This window comes from Notamacropus eugenii, chromosome 3, assembly GCF_028372415.1.
Source record: "Notamacropus eugenii isolate mMacEug1 chromosome 3, mMacEug1.pri_v2, whole genome shotgun sequence".
Lineage (NCBI taxonomy): Eukaryota > Metazoa > Chordata > Mammalia > Diprotodontia > Macropodidae > Notamacropus > Notamacropus eugenii.
In genome coordinates this window covers 65570896-65592806 of record NC_092874.1, presented here as the reverse complement: position 1 = coordinate 65592806, position 21911 = coordinate 65570896, and the positions used below count along the sequence as shown (strand labels likewise).

The 21911-nt window shown below is 42.3% G+C and overlaps 1 protein-coding gene across 6 annotated transcripts in view; it reads left to right on the top strand.

Moving 5' to 3' along the window:
* Positions 1-1178: 1178 nt before the first annotated feature.
* ARHGAP21 (Rho GTPase activating protein 21) overlaps positions 1179-21911 on the top strand; it is a 154616-nt gene continuing 133883 nt past the window's right edge. For 5 of the 6 annotated variants that reach the window (XM_072651738.1, XM_072651736.1, XM_072651737.1 and 2 more), the window contains exons 1-2: positions 1179-1305; positions 2680-2989. In XM_072651738.1, coding sequence (XP_072507839.1) covers positions 2915-2989 — 75 coding nt within the window. In that variant the 5' untranslated portion in view covers positions 1179-1305; positions 2680-2914. Of the gene's footprint in view, positions 1306-1368; positions 1625-2679; positions 2990-21911 lie in introns of those variants that run through there. The other variant, XM_072651734.1, reaches the window with a different exon arrangement.

The window sequence follows — 21911 nt, the reverse complement described above, 5'->3', positions numbered from 1 at the left end:
CCAGGCCAGAGGAGGAGGGGAGAAGAGAAGGGGGAGGAAGGAAGGGGGGCCGGGGCAGTCGGAGGCGCCCAGGGCTCCTCCGCAGCGCTTCTCCTTTTCGCTTCCAGACCGAAGAGGCAGCGGCCGACACACAATGGCCAGAAGCCCCCCGCGCTAGAGCAGATAACAATGACCCGAGCCGGCTCAGGCCCCACGAGCCAGCTAGCGGGCGGGGAGGGGCGGGGCGGAGGGGGCGTGGCCACAGCTCCCCCGCCTCCGCCGCCGTCTGCGCCTCGGCCCCGCCGGGATCCCCGGAGGGGAGTGGTTTCTCCGGTGGGGGCGTGGGTGGAGTGGGGAGGAGAGATAGAGGAGGGGGCGGTGGCTCTTCCTACTGCTACGCTCCCCCCGCGAAGGGCGGAGCGCCAGCCTCCCTTGAAGGAGGAGAGCCTTGCGATTGGCTCTCGTGCCCCTCATGCTTCCTCCCCATTGGCCAGTTTGCAGCGGGAGATGTTGGGAGGCGCGGTGGGGCGGAGGGAGCTGCCCGGGGTCTGCTCTGAGGTAGCAGAAAGGCCGAGGGCTCGGGATATAAGGGGCCTTAGGTGAGGAAGGAGACGCTGCCCTGGTCTCTGTTCTGCGAGTCCTTGCTCGGCGCCTTCTGCTTCTCCTTGCGGTCCGAGTCCCCTACGACTAAAATAAAATTTGAATGAATGTCTTTTAGCCCGCCCTCGAGAGCACTTGGGGAGGGGACACACCCAGGCAGAGACCACCCGACACCTCTGCCTCCTCCCTCCCGCTCAGGCCGGGCCGGGCTCCCTGGAGCCCGAGCTTGTGGCCCGGCTCGGCTCCCTCAGCCCCAGCCGTCTCCGTCCTGGCAGTCCTCGGGCCGCTCCAGAGGTGTGCCGAGCTCGGCCGGGAGGACCGTGTTATTCCCGACCCACTCTCACACACTCACACTCACACACACACACACGCACGCACATCGCGCTCACGCACAGAACCAGCCCTCGAGCCTCCCTTGGGGAGGGAAGGAGAGGCGCGGAGGGGAGGGGAGGGGAGTGGGAGGAGGTGGATCCAGGGAGGAAGAAGCGAGAAATCCGCCCCCGGGAAACAATCCGCGCGGCGGACGAGAAGCCACTCCTGTCACTTGGTCCGAGCGGGGTGCCCGAGCGGGGCCCCCGGCCCAGCCCGCCCAGGGACCCCGGAGCCCGGCGGTAGCGGCGGCCGCCCCGCCCCCCACGAGGCCCGGCCGGGGCAGGTCGCGGCAGTGCCCGGGAGGGGTCGGGGGCGGCTGCTCGGCGGAGAGAAGGCGGCACGAGCCGGCGCCCGGTGCGTGGGGGTGTGGGTGGGGAGGTGGGCGAGGGGCGTGGGCCCCCCCCCGAGGGCGCTCCCGGGAGAAGTTGGAGCGGCGCCGTGAGTGTGCATGTGCGTGTGTGCACGCGCGCCGAGGCCGGGAAGGAAGTGGCACAAAGGCCGCCGGCGGCGGCAGCGGCGGCCGCCGAGGTGTCCGGCCCGGCCCGGCCCCTGCCGGCCGCCTCATTAATATTAACCGAGCCCGCGGCCTAGCGCCGCGCCGGCCCCCGCCCGCCTCCCGGGACCCACCACTCGGGGCCTCCATTTCCCGGGGGAAGGGGCGGAGGAAGCGGGGGTAGGCGGCGGGGGTCGAGGGGTTTTCTGGGGAAAGGTCTCTGCCTGTGTCTGTCTGGGCTGGGCTAGGGCGGGGAGGGGGCGCCCCTTAACTTAGCGAGTAAACCCCGCTGCGGCCACTCCGCCGGACCCACCCTTGTCCTGGGGTCGTGGAACCCAACGTTCTTGGGTGCCGCCTCGACCCTTGGATTTCCGTAGGATCGCTTTCCCTTGGAATCTCCTCTTTTCTCTGTCTAGACGAACATTCCCGGAAGGGGTGCAGCGCCCTGACCAGACTGCCCAGAGAGGGGGATGGCCCCCACCAGCCTCCTTCCCCCTGCCCTCCTTCCCCACCCTTCGCTGCTCCCCGCCGGCCAAAGAAAACAGCCACCTCCGCGGAAGAGAGGAGCGGGAGGGAGGAGATGGGGGGGTCGGGAGATTCACGGGGTGCTCAGAATGGTGTCGGCCTTTATTAGTGGGGTGGGGGGCCCGGCACGCCCTGGGGCGCATCCACCGGTCCTCCTAAGCGGTGGCTTGGGGGGTTTTTATGTCGTTTGGGGGGCGAGGGGGTGTTCGAAAAACATCCTATTTCAGATGCTGGGGGGAGTTCGCTTAACTGTGGCCTCGGAGGAATGAATAAGACCTTCTGCCCCCGGAACTTGGGTGTTGATAAAAAAGCAAAACCCCACACCCTAAATAGTGCCAGTCTCCAGAACCACTCCTTTTCTGCCCAAACCGGCCTGTGCCCCCCTTTCCTGGTTACCGGGTCTTTACCTGCTTTGTGGGGTGTTACGGGGGGCAAATACATCCAGACGAGGTCTTGGGCCGGACGAATGGGCCGTTCAGCGGGCGAAAAGCGTCCCTGGTTAGGAGAGGGGGTTCATCTGGTTCACTTGTTCGGGAAAGGGTTTCTTTTGGTGGGGAGCTCCTGCTCCCACAGTCCGATCCCCTTGGACCCCGAGGGTGGAAGAGGAGGAGGTCCTTCAGCCTAACGGGGACGAGCGGCCGAAGTGGGAGAGAACCTTCTCCCAAGCCAGGTTTCGTCCCAATTAATTTTTATCCGTTTTTTCTTTTTAGCAGTTTCCCAAACGACAGAAATGGAAGAAGACCCTGAATTCATCTGAAGTCCCAAGGGATTATCTTGGCGTTTTGAAGAAGTTTCTTTTTTGAAGTGTAACAGTCCCCGTTGTCTTTCCCTCCCTTCCCTGGCTGGGGCTGGATTGGGATCACATCGCGGGGTGTGTGCCTGCGGTTTTTCCTCCGATGTGGACTCCAGAGGATCCGTCCCTCCTTTGTCATTTGAAATGAAATAATGGCGACGCTTTGGACTGGTCTACCTGAGGGAGATGGAGACGGGAGTCAGCCTTGTGGAACCCCTCTGGAGGAGGTGAGAGCTCCAGCGTAGACCAGGCTGGGTGTTCCAGTGTAGACCACTCTGGGTGCTCCAGTGTAGACCAGGCTGGGTGTTCCAGTGTAGACAGACCACTCTGGGTGTTCCAGTGTAGACAGACCACTCTGGGTGTTCCAGTGTAGACAGACCACGCTGGGTGTTCCAGTGTAGACAGACCACTCTGGGTGTTCCAGTGTAGACAGACCACTCTGGGTGTTCCAGTGTAGACCACGCTGGGTGTTCCAGTGTAGACAGACCACTCTGGGTGTTCCAGTGTAGACAGACCACTCTGGGTGTTCCAGTGTAGACAGACCACTCTGGGTGTTGCAGTGTAGACAGACCACTCTGGGTGTTCCAGTGTAGACAGACCACTCTGGGTGTTCCAGTGTAGACCAGGCTGGGTGTTCCAGTGTAGACCACGCTGGGTGTTCCAGTGTAGACAGACCACTCTGGGTGTTCCAGTGTAGACAGACCACGCTGGGTGTTCCAGTGTAGACAGACCACTCTGGGTGTTGCAGTGTAGACAGACCACTCTGGGTGTTCCAGTGTAGACAGACCACTCTGGGTGTTCCAGTGTAGACAGACCACTCTGGGTGTTCCAGTGTAGAGCACTCTGGGTGTTCCAGTGTAGACCACGCTGGGTGTTCCCCAGCCGGTGGTGCTTCAGCACCGGGAGCCTCTGCGGGGATGCCTCCTGCTGCTGTCGGGCAGCTGAGATGCTCATACAGGGAAAAAAAGGGTTTGGCTTGTTTTTGCCTTGGATTTCAGTTGTCGGGACTGAGCAGTGCAGAGCTAAACAACTTCGCATGTTTGCTTCCCCAGGCTGCCCCAGTTGGCTAGGAAAGAAAGTTTCCCCAACTTGGTTGTTCCCAAACCCCGGGTCTTGAATTCCCAACTTCCAGGTGTCTGGGGAGATAAGGAAAGGGAGACACCTTTCACCTTCTCCTCCGTGGCACGCCTCCACCCCTCCTCCTTCAAGGGGACTGGGTCAGAGGCTTGCGGGTTAGACCCACTGGCAGGTGTTGGTGGATGTTGGTGTGAGGTGGCTTTTTTTTTAGAAGTCTTCTCTTTGGCTTCCTGCTGGGGCCAGGAGAGTACTAGAACAGATTTATCTGTCTGCCGTGGTCTGATTGTTGCTCCTGTAAATTGTCTTTCCCTTTGAAAGGACTCCAGTCTTTTCCAGTGGACTAGCTTAAGGCCTTGCAAATGTTTTGTAGGTAGTGCTGTACCTTTGATTTTCTCTGAGAACTTTACTGCTTTTGGTGGGTTTCTGTTTATTTAGATTTATCCAGTTTCTTAGCAAAAAATGTTTGGTGTGACCTGTTCAGGCTAGTCTTTTCTGAAGGACCGGCTGTCAGTCTTTTCTCTGCTCCTTATGTACATCATTATTTGTAGTGCCAGGTCAGCCTGAAAGAAGATGGGAAGCTACCCACAGTGTATGAACCTAATTTTGAACGTTGCTTTCTTTTCTTTCCCTTCCTTTCCTTTCTTATATTAAATCTGTTCCTATGATGAAGGAATTTTTGCTCTGTGTTACTGGAGAGTACTATAATTTGCATACCAATAGTGCAAAAGATTGAACAGACCTTGCTTTATAAAACACGCTTATATTGTTAACATAAAATTAACTGTTTAATGTGACAACAAAAATAGCTGCCATTTGGAGTTTAGTACTTGCCTCTCACCTACTCATTTCTAAGTGCTTTGACTTCATAGCCAAGTAGCATTAACTCTGTAGTGGAAATTGTGACATTAGCAAGTGTAATTGCATGAATTATGACAGTTTTATAAATTAGCGTAAAGGTGAACTTTGTTTCTCGTACATTGTATAGACAGAAAAAAGTTTTTTCCCACACTGTTGACTTCATATTAGATTATCTGAAGTTTCTGGATATTTACTAAGAATTGATCTGGTGGAGTACAGTAATTTATTTGAAGTTCGTTTAACTTTACTTGTCAGATGATATTGCTCGAAGTTTACTTGGGGCTTTACTTCCAGACAGCATCTTAAGACACCTGTTTGTAGGTACAAACATGAACGTGACTAAGTACAGTAGTAGCATAATCCTCAGGTCGTTGATGTGGTACCATAATAACTCCTTTTGGAATTGGTATAATAGTTTACGTGAAAGCCTACAACATAATATGCAGTGTACTCGTAACAGCATGTCATGTGTTTCTAATGGACACTTTAATTAGAATGCTATTTGCTTTATAGTTTGCAACAACTAATTTCAGTTGAAAGGTTTTTTTAAAATTTTTTTTAAATAGCTCAGCTAAATAACCTTGAAAACAAGATTTATAATGGACACTTCTTGTACTCTGGCCAGAAGGAAATGTTTCCAATTGTAAACTTGGCTTCTATTAACAATTACAGTATCTATTTTTTTCAAGTGTCTCTGAAATGTCTTAATTTTGATGTTATGGGCAATATCATATTGCATCTCATCTCAGAGAAATTAAGAAAAATGTATTCCTTTTTTTTTTTGTAAAATGGTTATTTTCCTCATTTAGATTGATCTTATACACGTTCACAGGTAGAGAGAATACTTCATTTTTTTGTTAGAATTAATTGCAGTGCATTTTCCTATTCTAGATATTCTGTTTGGATGTATTATGGAAAGTGAAGCAAGATGGCCTTATAATATGGAGAAGCAGTTTAATGTCCAGAATAAAAAGAAGTGTGCACAAATGTTTTTTCATTTAGTTACGATTTATATTTATTTTATACTTCCTGTACATAATAATCCCTGGGAATATTTATAAGTGTATAGGTTTAAAAGGGGAATCACTTTACAATATTGTTGGCAGACTAACTGGGTGAATGACTCTCTTATTTAGCTTCTGGCAATTTAATTATGTTAATCGTTGATATCTTAACATAGAACAAGGTTACTTTAAAAGTGTTAAGTGATGTTCCTAAGTTTATAGTTAAGTTTATCTGTTCTGAACTCACCATGAAGTAATAACATGTACTTTTTTAATAGTAAGACTGGAATTCTGTAAACCAATTTTGTTAATGTGTGTTGGGAGGAATTGAACTTGGACCACAGTAGAAATCAGTGTAGGTGATGGAAGTCTGTTTCATCCTATCTAATTAGTCAACTCCACCTTCTACAAATAAGGTTTATTGTTATATCACTTCACACAAAGATAAATGTATTCCCCTTAAGCCTTACACCCATGTCATATGGGAATGCAAATGGATTTATCACCCTCCACAAACTGAAAATGTAACAAGTCTGATGAAAGTACTTATTTTTATTCACCCATGGAAAAATAGTAAATAGATCAGGTTACGTTGTGGCAAAATTGAATTTTTTTTTAATTTGAAAGTATGTGCAAGTGAACCTTTTTGCACCAAACCTGAAGGGCAGTAGTGTTTTCTTTTGGCTCTGCAGTGTAGCCTGTGTAGAGTTTTTCTGTTTATTTGAAGTCTGAATACTGTTGCCTTTGCTCCTATACCTCTTTCAAAGTCTGCTGCTACCTTGCTTTCTTTCATGATCCAGCTCTAGTCCCATCCTTTGGAAGCCTTTCTTCAGCTTTCTGTTGCACATTATGTTTCAAATGCTATTAGTGGACGTTCGAGAAGTTGTGTGTAATATTGGAAAGAAGGCCAGCCTCTGACATACACGACCTGTATCACCTTGAGCAAGTCATTTAATTGCTGCTGCTCCACCCAAACAACTCTCTGAAACTTTGAGGAGTTGTCCATTTGCATTGGTGCTAGAGTTTTATAGTTCTCCTAGTGGGGAAAAAAGCTTAAAGTCTGTATTTATGATCTCATTAGATCCTTACAACAGTCCTGTGAGGTATATGTTGTAGACATTATTATTTCTTCTTTAAAGATGAGCAAACTGAGGCTCTGAGTAAATGCCTTGTTCATGTTAGCGCAAACCCTGTGATTCCCAAAATACCTGTGCTTCTCCATCTTCTCTGACTTTCTTGCCCAACTCATGTTTTATCATATGTTTATCCTATTTTAATTTTAAAAAATACAGGTATCTTTTCTGTTTTCACATCGCCTTCATTTTTTAGTATATTGCTTCTCCCTCCCCTCTCAGATAATAAAGAAAAAAAGGAGGGAAAGAAAGCTGTTCAGTAAAATCAGCCACCATATTCACTGGATCCAGCAGTTTGGGAAATACTCCACCCTCATAGTCCCCCACTTCTCTCATATCGTCTTCCACACCAGGCTTGGTCATTCATAATTATATAGCGTTAAGTTTGTTTTGTTGTTCTTTCAATTTACATTGTAGTAATCATCAGGCATATTTTTTTTTAGTTCTGTTTACTTTCTGTTATTTCATATGAGTGTTCCATGCTTCTCTATATTCCTCATTTTCATTGTTGAGTGCGCAGTGGCAAAATTCCTTTATTTTCATGTATTGTATTTTAGTTAGCCATCCCCCATCAATAGGTGTCTACTTTGTTTTCATTTCTTTGCTACCATGAAAAACTCTGCCATAAGTAGTTGGGAGTACATGGAACCTTTTTTCTGTCCTTGACTTCCTTAGGAGGCATGCCTTAGCAACGAGATCTCTGGGGTAAGAATCTCTACCCTAATTGTTGGAACTTTAACAGTGTTTGATGGAGACTTTTTAACATTATCTTATTCACTATTTGTTTCGTGTGTGTGTGTGTATGTGTGTGTGTAGCACTACTAGATTATAGGCAGTTTTGTCAGTACTGTCTTAGATGTTCTGTACAGTATTAAACCCAAAGTAGGTCTTCAGAACATAGGTGGCAATTGTTTACACGTAGCAGGTAATTGTACCTGTTATTGAAACTTTGATACAGATGATAAATTCAAATATAAATTTAGTGTTTGTTTATATGGTGAGCACATATTAAGGCCCTATTGTTTGCAGAGAAGAGTGCCAGAAAGTGAGGAAGATAGATGGAATCACAGTCTAATAGGAGGATTAGACATAAACTCTATAATGTGTAATGTTAAAAAACTGAGTGAGGATATAGAAGCTAGAAATAGGGACCACCAGAGCAGGGATGCTGTGGCAGAAAGCAGCCCAAATGAGATGGGACAGGGTATGTGGAGGGGAAATGAGCTAAAAGGACTCTTTGAGGTTGGGCCTTGAATATCTGGCAAATTCATTCATACTTTGGCATTTGGGGCCCAGTGAAGTTTGTGATCAGAACAGTGAATGCAAGACAGACAATGTTAATTTTTTTTTTGTATTCAACTACAAATGGTTTGGGGATATGTTTATGTCGTGGTTTTACCATTTCCCTTGTGAAAATATCTGTGTTTATGCTGAATACTTTTTTTATGCATTTAATAATTTATTTGTGGTTATCAGATTGGAGAGGAATTACTTAAAATGCCTTTGGAAAGGTACTTATTTAATTTCCTCATCAATATTTACATGTCCATTCGTTATATAATTAAACTAACGAAGGAGAATCTCATAGTAAAGTCTCTAAGCTGGGCAGAAAAGTGATTCTGCACCTGGAAGCATTTGCTCTCTCTGGTGGGAATGTCAGATAGTGGGGAATAATTCAGGCAAGTCACTTGACCTACTGAGGTCATAATTTCCCCAACTGTAAAATGAGGAATCTCTTTGAAGCTTGAAAATTCTATAATTCTTGTGTGTGAGAAGGTGATGGTGATGGGGAGGGCCAGCAGCAGCCTTGACTGTTGAATTGAGGATATCAGATAAGGTTTCAAGAAGTGTGGATATAGCCTACTCTGTTTAATCATAGCGGTCCGCCAGCATTTATTAAGTGATGACTATGTGCCAGACATTGGCAGCTAATAGAAGCTGCTACGTGGTTCAGTGGGTAGAGCACTGGGTCTGAAATCAGGAAGACCTAAGTTCGAATCCAGCCAAAGACACTTTTTGTCTGTGACCCTGGGCAAACTTAATCTTTGTTTGTGTTAATCTACTGGAGAAGGAAATGGCAGGAAAACCCCATGGACAGTATTGGCAGGACATCGTCCACAGGGTCAGGAAGAGTTAGAAATGACTGAGCAGCTGAACAACGGCAAAATGTACCAGACACTGTACTGGCGATACAAATAAAGGCAAAACCAGACCCTGCCATTGTGGAGTTCAGATTATAATGGTGGAGCCAACTATTTACATACAAGAGCTAGACACAGTAAATTTGAGATAATCTTAAAAGAGAGGCACTGGCAAGTGGAACGGACTGGAGAGAAAGGCCTCTTGCAGAAGGTGAGATGCAGAATGTAGAAAGTCTTGGAAGAAGGCAGAAATGAGGAGGAGGAGTATGCCAGTTACTAAGGACAACCAATGAAAAAGCACTGAATTCTGAGATGGAGGTGGAGTGTCTTCTTTCAGGAACAAGCAAGGCCAGTGTAGCAGAACTGGAGGGTATTTGGGGGGAGTAAAGAAGATTGGAAACGAATTTTGGGAATTTTGGGGATATCTCGGTGCTAATCATATCTGTATTATCTTAAAAATCTTGTTTATAAGTAATCCTTTGCCCCCTCCGATTCCCCCATAAGCTCAGATGATCCACAAAGTCCTGAGAGAAGAGAACTGATAAAAGTGGTAGTCTGGCCAGAACACTGAATTAGGAGACTAAAGCCTCAATTCCTTCTGCTGGTTATCTTCCTCTCTGTTGATGGACAAGTCATTTAATCCTTAGTTCTTTCATAAACTGAAGAGTTGGACTTGGACTTTCATGTGAGTATAAAGATTGACTATAACGTAGTGACCTTGATAGATTAAAAATTCACTGCTGTTGAATAATATGAAAGAATTATGAAGTTTAATTTACATTGTCCTCACACTGTATGTATAAAAGAGGCTAATGGATATAGTGCTGAATTTGGATTTAGGAAGACCAGAATTCAAATCTTACTTGCTAGTTTGAGACCCTGGGCAAGTTGACTGACCTCCGTGTGTCTCATACAACTCCCTAGTTGCCCAGAGTCAGAGGTTTCTCAGATCCTTTGGGGGAGGAGTTCTTTGGGTCATTCCTCCTCAGTATGTATAAATAAACTGAGAGAACTTTAACTTCTAATGTCTTGAAAAGGAATGATTTCTAGTTATTTATTTGTTACCACTATAGGGAGTAGCACCTTTGATGCAAAACTATAGTTCACAGTCATTTGATATTAGGAAAAATGCATAAAAAGTGTAAGCATAAAAGTCTTAATCACAGCAGGTAAGATAAGATTGATTAAGAGTGCCCAAGAGGAGTGTGTGGAGAATATAGAAAACTGTTAAAAGGCTTCAAGTATCACATTTCCAATCTCATGAGCCATCTGTTTTTCAGTAAGCCTATGCTGCTAAAAGCAGTGCTTAAACACTTTTTAGAGCATATGTTCTTGTCTTTGGAGGCCTAGAATCTGGTCCAGGCCAGAGCAAATGTGTGTGTGTGTATATATATGTATGTTATGTATATATAGATACATATATATACACATGCATGCACACATATATGGGTGTGTGTGTATATATATGTATATATATGCACATCTCTCTGTGTAACATTTTTTTTTACAGAAAGGGAGATGGAGAAAGAGAATACATTTTTGCATAGACTGATATTGGAATCAGAATATTGAAGTTAAAGTCCCCCTTTACACTTATTAGCTATGCTATATCGACCCTCAGTAAATCACTTTAATTTTTTTGTACCTCTTTGATAACCTTTAACAAGGGAATACTAAAACTCTATCTACTTCATAGGGCTGTTGGGAAGGAAAGTGCTTTGTAAAGTTTAGAGCGCTATATATACTGTGAGTTATTGAGTTGTTATGTACTTGGTGTTTGCTTTGGCAAAAGGTACGTTCTGTGGTTATAATAAATACAGCCCACTGGTATTGAGAATAGTAAGAGTGTCAACATGACTAACTTTTTAAGCTCAAGTGTCTAAGCGGAAATCTCAAACAAAGTAATAATTGCTGTCACTACAAAGAGTCTTCCCTAATGTGTGTTAAAAAGTGCTCTTTCATGCTAATCCTTTTCAAGTAAAATAATAATAAAAACCATAACATGACGATAGTAGTGTCTTGTGAATATGTCCTAGACCTAATGACTTCTTTTTCTATTATGTATACTAAGATAGACAAATACAAAACTGAAAAGTAAACCCTTCAAGATGTGCTGTGCTTTTCAGAGCCATTCTTTTTTAGGCTAGATAATGAGAATTATAATCTTTATAAATTCATAAGAAGAAATGTAGATATTTAAAAATTTTATCTTAATTTAGGGAGGTAGATTATAAAATAATGCAACCAAGTTGTCTTTAACTGTTTAACCATATGATTTTTAAATAGCAGGCTTCTAAGCTATTCTTACTTTCTTAAACTTATAGGATTTTAGGTAACCAAAAGATCAGCATGATAGAACAATATGTGTGTGCATGAGTGTGTGTGTGTGTGTGTGTGTGTGTGTGTGTGTGTGTGTGTATATTAGCAGCTTAAGCTAGTAAGTCTTGTGCTGAAGGAATAGAAGTATACCCAGATCAAGATGATATTTCGTTCTCTTGTATTCTGTGATGGTCAGAAATGTTGTATTTGGTATTATATGTTGTAGTTTCAGAGGTGTTGCCTCTAGTTTAATATTCTCTAGCTTATTGAGCCAGATAGGGCTTCTGAAAACTACATAATGTGAGTAATGGTTGAGGCAAATGAAGATGGTTAATTTAGAGAAGGGAAATGGTGGTGGTTTTGTGGGAAATGACAATCTTTAAATGTGTGAAGGGCTGTCGTGTGGAAGAAGGGTGTAGGCTGTTGTTATTCCAGAAGGCCAAGGTAGGAACAGTGTGTGGAAATTACACAGAAGCAGATTTTGGATCAGTATAAGGCAAAAATTTTATATCATTAGAGTAGTCCTGCGGTAGGACAGTCTTCATCCCGATGTTGAAGGAGTAGGTTAAAAACATGACTGTCGTGGGTATTGAAGTCATAGCCAAGGAAGCCGTCCAGCAGTATGGTAATCTATGAGAATCTGTGTCCTAAAGCTAAATTCTACGTGTTGAAAGCATAGGGACTTAAAAATTTCTTAGTATCAACAGTTTCAGGGTATCTAGGCTAGATTTGGATGGTCTGCAGTCTTGATGTCAGTGGAAAATGATTGGCCAATGATGAAGCTTTCTTGAGTTCAGGCCACTCTGTAGTAGGCTTCCTGTATCTCTGAGAGGAAGGACTTTATAAAGCTGGATACCTCATTTTATCATACAGTGGCCTGCACCTGTGTTGGAAGAAACTCTGTTAGGGACTTGAGCCTCTCTTATTGTTCTAACTTTGTTTAGAATCCTTTTAGCTGCCATATCATATTGTTGACTCAGATTGAACTTGCAGTATATGAAAAAGTTGAGCTGCTGTCTTACCAATGTTTCTTATATTGTGTAATGTTGAATTTTTTGAACCCAATTGTAAACCTCTACATTAAATCTGTTAAATCTCATCTTGTTAGAGCCAGTCCAGTGTTCTAGCCTGTCAAGATCATTGTGAAACCTGACTCTCTCACTCTTAACTATCTCTCAACTTTGTCATCTGCAGACTTGACAAATACTCCGTTCCCTCTATGCCTTTAAGCCATTGACACAGCCTATATAACACAGGGCCAAGCAAAAGTTCAGGGGCAGCCATTGGAGAACTTTTTCCAAGGTGACTATAGGTTGGGCTCACCATTCAACCAGTTCCAAATCATTATACCATTGTGAACTCCATCTTTTTCACATAATTAATAGGGTAAACTATATCTATATCTAGAGTGGGACTTCTTTACCTTTTTTGTGTCACAAGCTCCTTTGGTAGTCTGATCAGACCTATGGACCTCTTTTCAGAATACTGTTTTTACTTGTATAAAATTTTATATCTCTCTCTCTATCTCTCTATCCACACACATATCCACACATATATGATATAAATTACAAAGGAAACCAGTTATATTGAAATAAAGATCTAATTTTTTTTCCTATCCAAGTTCACACATTCCCTGAAATCTATCCAGGGACACCTGGTTAAGAACTTCGGATTTGTAAAATTTTTCTATCTGTTAGTTCAATAACCCTGTTAAAAAATAAGAAGAAAGGGTAGGTTGTCATGATCTTTTGACAATGGCATGCTGACTCTTTGTGATCTCCAATTTCTTTCGAAGGTATTCACTAATAAATGTACTTTATAGAATTTTGTCAGGGGTTGAAGTCTTCCAGGCCTATAGTTGACACACTCTAGTCTCATTCCTCTTTTGAAAATTTGAACAGTGGTTGTCCTTCTCCAAATCTATGAGGCTTCTCCAGTTTTCCAGTCTTTCAGTGATCACTGAGGATAATTCAATAATAATTTCTGCTGTTTCTTTTTGGACCCTAAGTTCAGGATCCAGGCAAGTTTTATAGAATGACTAGGATCTATCCCACTATCTTTTTACTTCTCTACTTACCTGTTCCTCTCAGCTGGGTTTGTTTTGCTCTTTTCAATTCAAGGAATTTTTTTTCTCTGGCAGAGAAAGTGGAAGCAAAATAGGAATTGAGTGACTCTATCTTTTTATCCATTGTGAGCAGTGGTCTCCACTATTCTTTGATCCTTCACTTTTATCAGTAAAGTTAAACCTTTTTTTTTTAATTATCCTTAGTTTATTTTCTCCCATGCTCCCATGCTTTTTAGCATGTTTTCAGCCATGCTTTCAATGAGGATGAACATGGCATCAAGGTCAGCTACCGTACTGATGACAAGTTCTTCGCTTTGAAAAGGCTACAAGCCAAGACCAAAGTGGAGAGAGTGTTGATGCATGATTTTCTGTTTGCATATGATTGTGCACTCAGTGCAGCCTCTGAAGTTGAGATGCAACAAAGTATGTATCAATTCTCTGCTGCCTGTGCTAATTTTGGCCTAATAATTAACACCAAGAAAACACAGATGCTCCATCAGCCACCACCACACCATCCATACGTGGAACCATCGGTTACAACAAATGGAGAAGTTTTGAATGCTGTGGATAAGTTCACTTACCTTGGCATTGTACTTTCCAAGGATGTACACATTGACAATGAGGTTGATGCATGCATTGTTAGAGCTAGCTCAGTGTTTGGGAGGCTCTGAAGAAAAGTTTGGGAGAGAAGAGGTATTAGACTGACTACCAAACTGAAGGCACCTACAGAGCTGTTGTGCTGACCTTATTATTATATGCTTGTGAAACATGGACAGTCTACCAGCGTCATGCCAAGAAACTGAATCGTTTCCATTTGAACTGTCTTAGAAAGATTCTGAGGATCACCTGGCAGGATAAGGTACCAGATATTGAAGTCCTTGCTGAAGGTGAACTGCCAAGTATTCAAACTATGCTTCAGAAGTGTTTGAATGCAAAATGTGCACTTGCCAAAAAGACTTTTATGGAGAACTCACATGGGGCAGGCAATCACATGGTGGCCAGAAGAAATGATATAAGGACACTCTCAAGGTCTGTCTCAAGATCTTTGGATTTGACTGTGCAACATGGGAGGCACTGGCACAAGACTGCTCAGCATGACGTGCCCACATCAGAAAGGGTGCTGTGCTGTTTGAGCAAAGCAGAATTGAGACAGCACACGGTAAACATAGGATGCGCAAATTTGGGATATCCATCCCAAATATTCACATGGATTATCTGTGCCCAACCTGTGGTAGAGCATTCTGAAATCAAATTGGTCTGCTCAGCCACTGTTGGACACACTGAAATTTCACTTTATCATGGTGATGTCATTTTGGTCCTCTTTGAGAATGAAGGACAACAACCAGTCAACCAGTTTATTTTCTAATGTAAACTAAATTTAAGCTTTGGCACTCTTGAGTTCTTCAAACATGATGCTACATTCTTTAATTTTTTCTCTATTACCTGTCTTAATTTTTCTGAACAGGTTTTTAAAAAGCTGAATTGGTTGATAAGTTAGTTTGCTATGCATTCACATCAGTCTCTTTAGATAAGTCCTTTTTTTCTTCATTGGAATTGTTTCCCTATTTGTTTTAGAATTTCATCTTGAGATCTTCCTACCATTCCTCACTGGAAGACTTGTTTATTAAAAGTTCTGAGAAAAATTCATTTGTAGCATATGTAGGCTATTAAATATGTGTAAACAGTACTTTGTAGAATAAGCTGTATTTCAAGGTAATGGTATCATGAAAATCTCACTTATAATGGTAGGGAAGACAGCCACTTTATAGCTAAGTTCTCAGTGACTGGGACTCCTTGGAAAATTCCATTTTCATGAACTACTTGTTCATCAAGTTCTTTAACTTGAACTACTTTCTAGGCTACCCAAAGAGAACACTTTTCTGATATCATCATTATTAGGTGACTTGATGCTATTTATTTTCCTTAATGCTAGAACTATATTTGTTTTGAAAATTGGTACTATACATTTAGAAACTTTTCCCATCCTTGTTAATTCTCTCTACTTTGAATTGAAGTATATTAATACACAGTTGCATAACGTTCCTACTTATATTTTGCTGCTTTTCGTGCTGTACTAGTCTTTAATAGGCATTTTCAAACTTCAAAAATTGTTTTTAGCTTTTATTTTTACATTACCTTTATTTCTAAACATATTTCTTCCCCATCCCCGATCCAGACACTCATTTCTTGTAACAAAAGAATAAAAAAGAGAAGAGGGTAGTTGAGAAATAATTTCAGTAAAACATGCCAACACACCATCTGAATCTGCTAGTTAGCTCCCCATTTCCACGAAGAAGAGTGGTTAGGGCATTTTCTCATCTCTTCTTTGAGGATAAGCTTGGTGTTCCGCTACTTTTTTGTTGTTATTCTTTCTATTATTTTCCTGATTCTACTTATACCACATTTCATCACTTTATGTCTTTGCTCTTAAGTTGTGACATTCTTTGTCACCTTCTTTAAACGTGACATTCTTTGCTCAACTTCTTTCCCCACAGCAATGATTGCGACCTTGGTGAAGCTATTTGGAGAGGCCTGGAATGTTGAACTTTCTCTGTCCTTGGCTGGAAGATGGGTTTAAGGTGTATATCTAAAGACTGTCAGCTCAGTGCTGGAACTCCTCAACCCTGTAGCAGGATATAAGTGGGGATGGTGCTATGAAAGCTCAAAGTCCAAAGAGTGGGGAAGGTGAAAAGTAATATTGAACCCAAGTTTTTCCTATCTTGGTTTCTGAGAAACATAAAAACAGGACTGTTTTTGAGTCTGGATTAGGTTTCTTTAACCATCATTGTTGGCATTAGGGAAGGGAGGGAAATTACAGGGTTCTCTTGGAGGTGCTAAGTCCCACTGATTATCCACCTCATTGCTCTGGATTTTGGCTATGAGGGAAGCTATTTTTGTATGATTAGAGGAACTGGGACAGCACCTATTGAGGCAGCATGGCATGAAGGATAGGGCACTGAACTTGGAGGCACAAAGACCTGGGTTCAGATCCTACCCCAGATCCTTACAAGCTATATGACTCTTGGCAGGTCAGTTCAGCTCTCATCTGTAAAATGAAGGATAACTTTTTAGATCTCTTTGTGCTCTGAGTCTGCGATTCAATGACCTTGAGGGTTTTGCAGTTTTGATTCTTCTGACATTATTGTTTCTATGATTCATGAGGATGTAGTATTAACAATAAATTTTTTTTTAAGTCCGAGCTGTGATTTCATCTGCTAGGAGCTTCCAATAAGGGACCTCTGTCAATTCAGATCAACCCCTTATACATAATCTTAAGTTACTCTGATCATTCAGAGGTTGTGACTCTGCCCAAGGTCACACAGTCAACCTATGTCAGGGAGGATTTGAACTCAGCTATTCCTGACTCTGAGGCCAGCTCTCTATCTACCACACCATGTGGTTTCTCCCCTGGGAGAATTTGGGTCTTAAAAAGCTGAACTTTTGTGTCATGATGAATCAGCTTAACACTTTCTCAAAGTACAGTGAATTTCCCAAGTGCAATTCAGTCTGCTTTCTTCTAGTGGTTGAGTTTTGGGCCATTGACCATCCACAATACCTTTCCAAGGTCAGTTAGTTAACAAGAATTTGTTGAATTTCCGTTATGTGCTACGTGCAGGGGATAGATAAAAGGAGTAGCTGGGAAGACTACTGGTTCTGGAGTCAGGACCTGATGTCAACTTTTCCCACTATTTGTGTCACCTGAGGCAAGTCAAGGGAGGGTTCACTCCTTATCTTCACAATCAGGGAGTTGAATCAGATGAACTTTATAGTTCTTTCCAACTCTAAATGAGAGAGCCTATAGTAATTGAAAAGTGAATCAACCAATCAATTATCTCACCCCATTTAAAGTAACTAATAACATTTTATTTAGCCCTGAAACCTTAACCAAGTGAGAACACCTCTGTTGAGTCAAATACCTTAGTGAATCAATTTAAAGGCCATTGGACAAAATGAAATGACAATACATAGGTATGTTGTTATTGGCTTAGGAGGTTGGCGTGCCCTGTGGATCTTGTATAAAAATAGCCATTTTGGAACCCAGGTAAATTCCAGGAGAGAGTTCTCACCAACCCCCTAAAAGAGAATTGCTTTGTATGAGATTAAGAAGATCCTTTGTCTCCCCATTCCCCGGTCCCTTTTCATTAGAGGTAGATCTTATGAACTTAAGGGGGTTGAAACATTTGGACTTCTCATTGGCAACCCTGGACATCAGTGACTAGCAGTGCTGTTTATGTTGAGAACTAAGGACAAACTTAGATAAATTGAAGAAAGGCGATCTACAAGAAGCCCAGCAGAGAATTATACTATGCCCAAGGGAATGGCATAAGGATTCTATAAATGGAGAAAATGACTTTTAGCAGCCAGGAGTTGTGAGTTACTCCTTTGCCACATAAGCTTTTCTGAGCTTGAGTTGACTTTCTCCTGGAATGTACTTGTGGGATACTGCACCCCTAGTGGTGGATAGTGGTGATGCTTTTTGTCAGTAGCTCTCACTATGCCTCTTAGTAAATAACCATTTCTAAAAGCTAAGTCATAATGATTGGAGGAAATTGTACTGATAGAGACTCAACTGTAGCATTAGAAAGACCCCCTACTCACACTTCCAGGGTCCCCTAGATCCTTGAGGAGAAGTAGGAGCTATCTGCTGGGGATTTAACCTGAATAGTGTGTGTACATGGAGGTTTGCAAGGGTAGTCCCAGAGCATGTCCAGATATTTCTGTGTTATACAAAGAATGAAATAATTCTTACTCTCATAATTCTACATTCTAATGGGAGAAGTAGACCATTTTAAAAGGTTGTCCATCTAACTACATGCCATAATTTGGACAAAGAGTTCTTCCACTTTTTTTTTTCATATGTAGATAACTAGACCATTCTCTTGAGTTAGAGTGGCTGAGGCCTGAAGTATTCTGATGCATGACACCAAGCACCATGTTATCTGAAGACAGGAGCATCTGTAGAACCTCTCCAGGTAGAGAGAATGTTTTCGCCATTTGGATATTGCGTAGGGCATCCTCCATAACAGTGATGAACACTCTTTGCCAAACATGTTTTTCCTTCTTTGAGGCATTGCTTCCTATTAGTAATCAAAGCATAGTTCATGGGAGTTATCTTTGTGTTTCTGTTAAGGATTTTGTATCATCTTAGCATGTGGGAGAAAACTGCTGGGAAAGAATTTTAGATAAGTAGTGTTTTAGCAGATTGATTGGTAGACAGAGCTCACATCTAGAATATCAACAGTTAAATTCATTTTCATAGTTGGTTTAAGAGCTAGGATTCTCAGTACCTTTTTCTCTTTTTTATCACTTTACTGCAAATGTAGAAACAAACCTTGTCTTCCTCTGCCTTCTATGTGAAAGCGATCCTAGTCATCCCGACTTCTAGGTTCTTCTTCCCTCTCTAACTACCTTGTAATTGTTCTGTATATATTTTATGTTATTTTTTTGTCTCATCACTTTTTTCCCCCAACCCCTAGATTGTTAAGGTTCTAGAAGACCAGGAACTTTTGTTTTTTGTTGTTGTATCCTTAGCACCTAGGACAGTGCCTTGCACTGTATTGGTGCTTCTTAAAAGCTTAGTGATTGATTGGTGAAAAGCTGATACAGTCTTTGATCATGTTTAATTGAGCACATCTGTTTTCCAATGGCAAATTAAGCCAGGATTTTAAAAGTACATTTAATAGGCTAAAATATTACTATTCAGATACACATGCATATCCTTAAAGAAAGAGAAATGTCTTTCAGGGTTTGTTGTTGTTTGGGAACATTTTTATCATTGAAGTATGTAAAAAAACATTTTTGGAATTATTTACATAACAGAGAGCAATTTTCTACTTTTCATTTTTTTGAGTGATACCATCTAATTTACATAGTATGTATGGTTTCTCACAGAATCTCATGTCATATTCACACATAACCTGTTGCTCTTTTTGAAGATTTTAAAAGGGATAAAGAACCTTTTCTTGTTAGGGCCATTGACCAACTGAAATTTTAGTAGTACTTAGTGATGCTTTCATGGATTCTTTAGAAGAAATAAAACATAGACTAGACAAATATCTATCTGCTTAAAGTTATGGATTGATCATCTTGGCGTAGATACACTGAAAAAACATTGTAGATTTTGATTAAAAAGATATTTTGTGATCCTTTAACAACTTGTGCCAAATTAGCCTCCTGTTCTCTTTTGAGTAAGTCAGATCAGCAGAGTGCCATGGTTATCATAGGGTCATCAACAGATTCTAGACCTGGAAGACAATACTGTATCTGCTATCAGCAGTATTTTCAAGTATTCTATGGTCAGTTTTCTTATTTGTGAAATGAAGGGCTTGGACTCCATAACCTGTAAGGCAGGGGTGGGAAACTGAGGCTTCTAGATTCTTGGGTGAGGCCTTTTGTTTTGCAGAACAAATCCTTTGTTCTGTGAAATTTGGATTCAGTCAAAGGGCCTCCCTTGAGGACCTAGAGGGCCACCTGTGGCTTTGAGGCCGTAGGTTCCCCAGCCTTACTCTAAGGTACCTTCAGACTCTAAATCTATGATACTGTGATTCAAACATTAAAATAAATACCCTCTTCAATAAACAGATATTTGTTAAGTGCTTTCCATGTGCCAGGACTGTGTTAAATGCTGGGGATACAGAAAGAGGCAAAAGACAGTCCCCGCCTGCAGGGAGCTCACGGTCTAGCAGGGGAGACGATATTCAAACAAATCTGTACAGAGCTGGCTGTATTCAGGATAAATAAGACATAACAGAGGGAAAATACTAGATTTAAGAGGGATTAGGTAAGGCTTCCAGTACAACTTGGGATTTTGATTGGAACTTAAAGGAAGGCAGGAAGATCAGTAGTGAGAGTGGAGGAGGGAGAGTATTCCAGGCATGGAGGTGGGTACACCAGAGATAATTCTAGGAACTGAGAGATGGAGTGTCTTGTTTATGGAACAGCCAGGAGGTGAGTGACACTGGATCAAAGGGTACATGTCAGGGAAGTAAGGTATAAGAAAACTGAAAAGGTTAGGAAGGTTTTGGAATGCCAGAGAATTTTGTATTTGCTTTGGGAGGCAGTAAGGAAGCCATTGGAGTTTATTGAGTAAGGGAAGTAACCAGATTGCGGTTGTGCTTTAGTAAAATCACTTTAGTGGCTTTAAGGGGGCAAGGAGAATGGATGATAGTAGAGAGAGGCTTGAGGTAGGCTGACTCACCAGCTGATTGTTACAATAGTCCAGGTGTGATAAGGCCCTGCACAGGGTGATGGCAGTGTCAAAAGAGAGAAATGGGCATATTCGAGAGGTGTTGGAAAGTTGAAATGGATAGGCCTTGGCAATGAATTGGATATGGAGGCTGACAGAGAGTGGAAAGTCCAGGAGGACTTCTAGGTTGACGTCCTAAGGTACTGGAAGGATGATGTTGCCCTCTGCAGTAACACGGAAGAATGCTCTTGCATGGGAGATTTAGGAGAAAAGGTAATGAGTTCCATTTTGATCATCTTGACTTTAAGATGTCTACTGGACATAAACACATTCAAAATAGAACTTTCCTTTCCCCATGAAGTCTCTCCCCACCTCTTACATTCCCCGTTGTTATAGAAGCCAACACCATCCCAGTCTCTCAGACTCACAAACGGAGTCATTCCGGATTCCTTATTCTCTCGTCCTCTGTGTCCAGTCTAGATATGTTGAAGTTACAATGTTCTCTGAATATCCAGTTTGAGATATCTGACAGGCCCTTGAAAATGTGAGCTTGGAGGTTTGGGAGAGAATGGGTAGATTTGACAATCATTACCATCATAGACCTCACACTGAGTGGTCCTCCAGCCTTTGCTTAAAGATCTATACTGTGAGAGAACTCATTTACTTCTTTAGTAACCAAAATTTTCCTTATTGCAACTCAAGGACAACCTAAAGAGGGTGACTAGAATAGTGAGGGGCCTGGAAATCTTGCCATATGAGTCTCAATTGAAAAACCCTGGGCAAAATTGAGACTGGAGAAGAGAAGATTTGAGGCATGGGTTATAATGGCTGTATTCAAGTATTTGAAAAGAACCTTATATAGAAGAAGCTCCCAATTTCTCATTCTCCCATGATTTAGCCTGGAGTGTAATATTTACCTAATGGCTCCAGAAAAATGTTATGCAGTACAAAAATTCTGTGTGTGTATGCTCATATGTTTACAGACAGGCATACATGTATGTGTGTGTGTATGTATGTGTATAGATAGTTGATCGTACAATTGACAGTTTGAGCTACAGTTCTCTAAGAGAGTGCTTGGTATTTTGGTATTTAAAGAAACAAGGTAACAAGTCAGTTTACCTCAGAGTTTTAATTAAAAAAAGTAAAAAGACTTTGTGTCTGAATAGGAATATTCCTCAAAACTGGCCATCTTTTTGCCTTTGTAAGATTTGTAGTTTGGGAAAATCACCTCTTTAGATGTAAGACTTTTTGTAATATTTTTAGCAAATAAGTCTTTAAAACATAATGAATGTCTTAAATAGGAAACAAAAAAAAAACCCTTTTAACTTTCAAAGCTTGAAGTCAGAGCTCAGCTTCTTTAAACTAA